At 35.7% G+C, this 5,174-nt stretch overlaps 1 protein-coding gene across 1 annotated transcript; it reads right to left on the reverse strand.

Moving 5' to 3' along the window:
• Positions 1-862: 862 nt before the first annotated feature.
• LOC120004475 (protein PELPK2-like) lies at positions 863-1,506 on the reverse strand. The gene has a single exon (XM_038853833.1). It carries the CDS (start codon positions 1,448-1,450, stop codon positions 1,112-1,114), a length of 339 nt encoding a protein of 112 aa, XP_038709761.1. The 5' UTR covers positions 1,451-1,506; the 3' UTR covers positions 863-1,111.
• Between the last annotated feature and the right edge of the window lie 3,668 nt (positions 1,507-5,174).

A 5,174-nucleotide genomic window follows, 5' to 3' on the forward strand; every position in this document is an offset into this window, starting at 1 on the left:
TCCCAAAACAAAATCAAAAAACCACGAAAATCACCACAGAAATTGCTGAAAATAATGATGTGATGACAGATCAAAGGAAAACAACAAGATCTAAAAGTCTCGTGGTGAGTATGAGTAGATCTAGTTCGAATACAACAAAAATCGGGATAAAAAATCACTAAAAAATGTCATAGAATTCTCGAATAAGCTATGAGGGGCAGAGACAAAGCTTCCGGCGGAGAATAGAGATAAATCATGTACAAGAGGCATGTGTCATGTTTGAGGATGGAGATGAGGGTATTTTAGACAATAAAATCATATATTCTCACTTTTTTGTCCTTTTTGGAATATTACTTCAAACTATATGGATTTTATGGAATAAAACTTTTAAGAGTATTCTTATCGAAATAAAACTTATCAATGAAGGACTTATCCTTAATTTCCCTTAAGTACTATAGCTTACGCCCCAGAAGAATAAAGTTGTGTGGACTCAGACCCTAAGCGAACAATATTGATTAGTAGTGTTTGGGGTATATTTTGTAACAAGATGGATGATTTAGAGAAATGAGATAATTCTCCATCATTGACCTAGCAGTGAATTGGTGCTTGCCTAACTCTGAGCTTGAGTTTTTTTTTTTATTCAACGAGAGAGCTTGACAAGAATGACACATCTGAGAATTCGTTGGCCAATGTTTTATAATATTGTTGACTTCAAGCAGCTTGAGTGGATCACTCTCTTCCATCTGATATTTCATCAGATTATCATTTAGCAGTCTAGTTTATTCAACAAAAAATCATTGGTTCAGAGGTCTTTAAGTTAGTTGTTTGAATTTCTTATCGCATGTGTGTCGAAGGTCGCTGGTTCTAACACCCACTCTGGCGCGATACAGAAGCACCATTACATCAATAACAATAAGAACAAACTCAAGTAAACCATATTCATATCTATAATAATATACCAACAACATCAATAACAATAAGTACACACTCCAACAGAAACACTGACACAAAATCAATCTGAACAACATAAATCACACATTAGGTACTCCCTCAAGACTATATATAGACACAAGAAGAAGATCGACACGACGATGCTGCTGCAATATTCAAAGAGCTCCCATTGAAGAATGATTCAAGGATGGTCAACAGAAGGTATCTTGGGAAGAGGCGGAATTTCAGGCAGTGTAAGTTTAGGCAAGTCAGGCAGATGGGGGAAAGAAGGCAACTCAGGCACTTTTGGCACTTCAGGCAGATGAGGTTGTGGCAGAGTTGGAATCTGGGGTAATGGTGGAAGTTCAACTTTAGGCAATGGTGGAAGCTCAGGGATTTCAGGTTTAGGGAGCTCAGGTATCTCAGGCATTGTGTTCTCCACGAGCTGTCTCGCTCCAACCACGACTCCGCCGCTGCTCATCAATGACAGAGTGACAAAAAGAAGTGGGAAGATAAAGGATGAGAAGTGAGGATAGGCCATAATTGAAGCAGATGTTCAGGAAAGTTGCAAAAGGACTTGTGAGTTGGGGTGCTGGTTGTCATGAGCAATGGCCTTTTATAGATGTGGGAAGTGGAGAACAGAAGTTAGAAGGATGAGTTGGTAGTTGAACTTCTCACCAATAACTACAGATGGATGATTTGGAGAAAGTTCATTAGATAAGTTGATCAAAGCTAACAACACCTACTCAGTTCATCTTCTTTTTTTCTGGTTGTCCAACTCTTAGTTTCTCCCAATTGGTTGTACATGCCATCTGTTTGTACCGATACATGTAAAAAGATTATATCTTGATTATAAGATTTTTTTAGTGGTAATCCCTTCAACAACACCATCATCTACCAACAAAGTAAGTTGGTGAAACTCTATCTAATATGAAATTATCAAACAACAGCATCTTTATGGTATATGTTAGTAGAGGTAGCAAAACTTTGTCCGGTCTGAATGACCGAATTTGTCCAATCCATATTAAACCAAATTTGAACATAAGTGATATGTCTGAAATCCAGTTCAAATACAAAACTTTTATCCGTTTTAAAACTGGGTGTGGGTCCAAGTACATAAATCTTGTTTGTTTTACTTGTCCAAACTCTACCCCAGATTAGATTGTTGTCCGATTTACTTGTCCATATTTAAACCAATCCGGATTTGGTAAATTAAGTACGTCCAAAATCCAATCCGAGTTAGGATCAAGACATGTAAATATTTCGTAAACATGTGTTGTTGTCCGACTCGGAACCCATTTTTTGTCACCCGTATGTGTTAGTGCTTGAACTACAGAGAGGAGGAAAAGAAACAACGGCAAGAACAAATGTATGATGCATACAACTTATGAACGAAAATAAGAAACCCACTAGGTGTTGTTACTTCCTTAAAAAAAAAAAGATCAAAGTGATGCTCCACAACAAGGTTAATTAATGATATGCCAAGCACTGGTTTACCCTCGTATAATAGAGCAACCGAACTCATATCTACAAGCAATAAAACTCTGTGTCCCCTCTATAGGATCTAAAACCCAAACACAAAGTCTGGAACAGAGATCCATTGGGTTATCAAGCTGATGATCAGAATTTGAAGTCCTCATCAATCTTCAAGAGCAAATATAAGACAACAACGATCACTTCTCCAAGGGAATATAAATGGATCAGAAAATCAAAGATCCCAATCAACTAACAAGTAGCCCAAATGACAACAAAAATACAAATAGCAAAACAATTCAAAAGCTAGAATATTAATAAAGCATTCAAAATAAACATAAGAATTTAAAAAACGGGAGCAAGAATAATAATAGAGGTGAAAGAGGACACTAATTTAAACCAAAACCGGCAAAACTGAAAAATTTCGGTTTGTTATTTACGAAGTAATTATAAATAATAAATTAATATAAACTTTTAATAAATTAATAAAATATATTAATCAATAATAAATCGTATATCATATTTTATTATTTTTATTTGAGTAGATACCCATTTTTGAATATCTATAAGTAGAGACTTGTCTCTATTTATTTAAAATATACTTGTGAAAAGATACTATGCATGAGGTCTACATTCCATCTTTTTTAGCCTCTACCAAAGTCTCTACTTATAAAGATTTGTTGGTATGATTTGTTGTTCAAATCTGTATTCTTTTAATCCTTTTCAGTCTCTACTTTAGCTACCGACATGAATTTAGAGATTCTAAAGTAAATGGTCTGTATTCCTAGTAGTTGTGTTTCACTTCAATTGGTGGTTGTTAAGAGCATATGATTTGGAAAGAAAAATAAAAATAAAAATTTCACTTCCATTACACCTACAGAGGATTATAGAGCATATGATTGGAATACTGTCCAAATCAATTCACAGTTCACTGAGGAACCCTCGGTTGGACCAACTGATACATGAAGAACAAGATGCTAGCATTTTCCTTCTCTTTTTTCTTTGCATGAATGGAATGAAACACATCAATGCATGCACACATTACATACATATAGATATAAGCTGGTGTTTGAATTCTCTTTTCCTTTGTATTTTCATTAGGAAAAGCAGGGGATTCAAATATACAAGTGATCAACAAAAGAAACGATCAAGAACACAAGCAATTGCTCGCAAAAAATTCACCAAAAAGAGAGAGCCTATACCAACAAAAGGTCAATAACAAATACAAATTGTCCCAGATCAGATCAGATATTCCAACAGTTGGATAAATGACTATATGCAGTGTATAATGGATAACTATCACTCTATCAGTCACTAGTTCCATACAGATCAGATCAGATATTCAGTATGGTTCAAAATAGTGGCACAGAAGAAATATATAAATAGAAAAATGAATACTATCATATCCTGTCTACAACATAGAAAACACATTCAGGGAGGGAAAGAAAAATAAGATTGGAAAATCTCAATCATATCAGCAGTAGCAACGATCCAGAAAGACTTTGAGCCATAGGACCTCAAGCCCTTGAGCTGTAAAACTAATAGTTCAATGAATACTATCATATCCTATCTACAATATAGAAAACACATTCAGGGAGGGAAAGAAAAATAAGATTGAAAAATCTCAATCATATCAGCAGCAGCAGCAATGATCCAGAATGACTTTGAGCCATAGGACCTCAAGCCCTTGAGCTGAAATGCTGGATGCATGAAGATTAAGCAGGATTTCATCTGCTGCAAAACTGGACAAGCGAAGCTTAATGGCATTGTTCTTGGTAAGGTTCTCAAGATTCAGAAGAAAGACAATAGTCGAAGAGATCGATGATCGATCCCACTAGCTTGACTAGTGAAGATTAGTACCTCAAAGCAACCTACAAAAATAACTTTTCCAAGTACCAAGAGTGACTTCTTAAACTTTTAAAATCTCAAATATCAAAATTCTGCTGAATTCGTACTCTTCACAACTTAAGGGACAATATAGCACCCAGACTTGAATACAAACCGAGATACATTTCGTAAGTTTTCAATAGGGGTTGAGCAACAGCCAGTCAAAGGAAGCATGCCAAAAGGTGCTTGAGATCATGTTAGCTGACTCTTTCCCTAGACTCTAGTGTTAGAGACATGAGAAATATAGTCAACTAAACATTCAACTTGAATACAGAAGGATTAGGCTTCAACAGAAGCTACAAAACAATTTTCAGCAATGGAAACCAGAATATCCTATGTAAACCTCATTCTATATCATGTAGTGAAAAATTCAACCTAAAAGTTCTTTTCTTTTGAACACATAAAGTTGTATTAAGGGCACCGAGGGTGTGACACCCAAGTACAGAGCAGGAAAACTAAACGATACCGGATAACAAGTCTATTACAATATTGCGTCAAATAAAAAAGATTCATCATAAGCACAATAATACTAAGCCAGGTAGATATGAATATAGAACCATCTATCCTTCACTGTGAAACAGCTTTCTTTCCCTTCAAAGGCCCTCAAGTCTCTTTTTTCAAACAATCCAGCAAATGACAAGCACAAATAGTGGAGATAGATTTTCTCAGTAGTACTCAGGTTCATAAATAAGACCAGGCCTAAATGCTAACTCAGGGGGACATAACTCAACCTAATAGCTCATTTTCTTACAGTTATTAGCTCGCACTTCGTAGAAGGCTTTTCACGTATGGTGGTGCAACCCGACATCATATCCAAATTTGTCCACCAGTACTTTCCAGTTTCCATTATGAAATAATATGCAAATCACAAATAATCAAAAAGGAAGGTGCGGAAGGTGTCTATG

Source organism: Tripterygium wilfordii, chromosome 8, assembly GCF_013401445.1.
Source record: "Tripterygium wilfordii isolate XIE 37 chromosome 8, ASM1340144v1, whole genome shotgun sequence".
In the NCBI taxonomy this organism is placed as follows: domain Eukaryota; kingdom Viridiplantae; phylum Streptophyta; class Magnoliopsida; order Celastrales; family Celastraceae; genus Tripterygium; species Tripterygium wilfordii.

Bases quoted from the DNA above. Each gene is read 5' to 3' on its own strand.
- LOC120004475 (XM_038853833.1), bottom strand. From the start codon at position 1,450: ATGGCCTATCCTCACTTCTCATCCTTTATCTTCCCACTTCTTTTTGTC.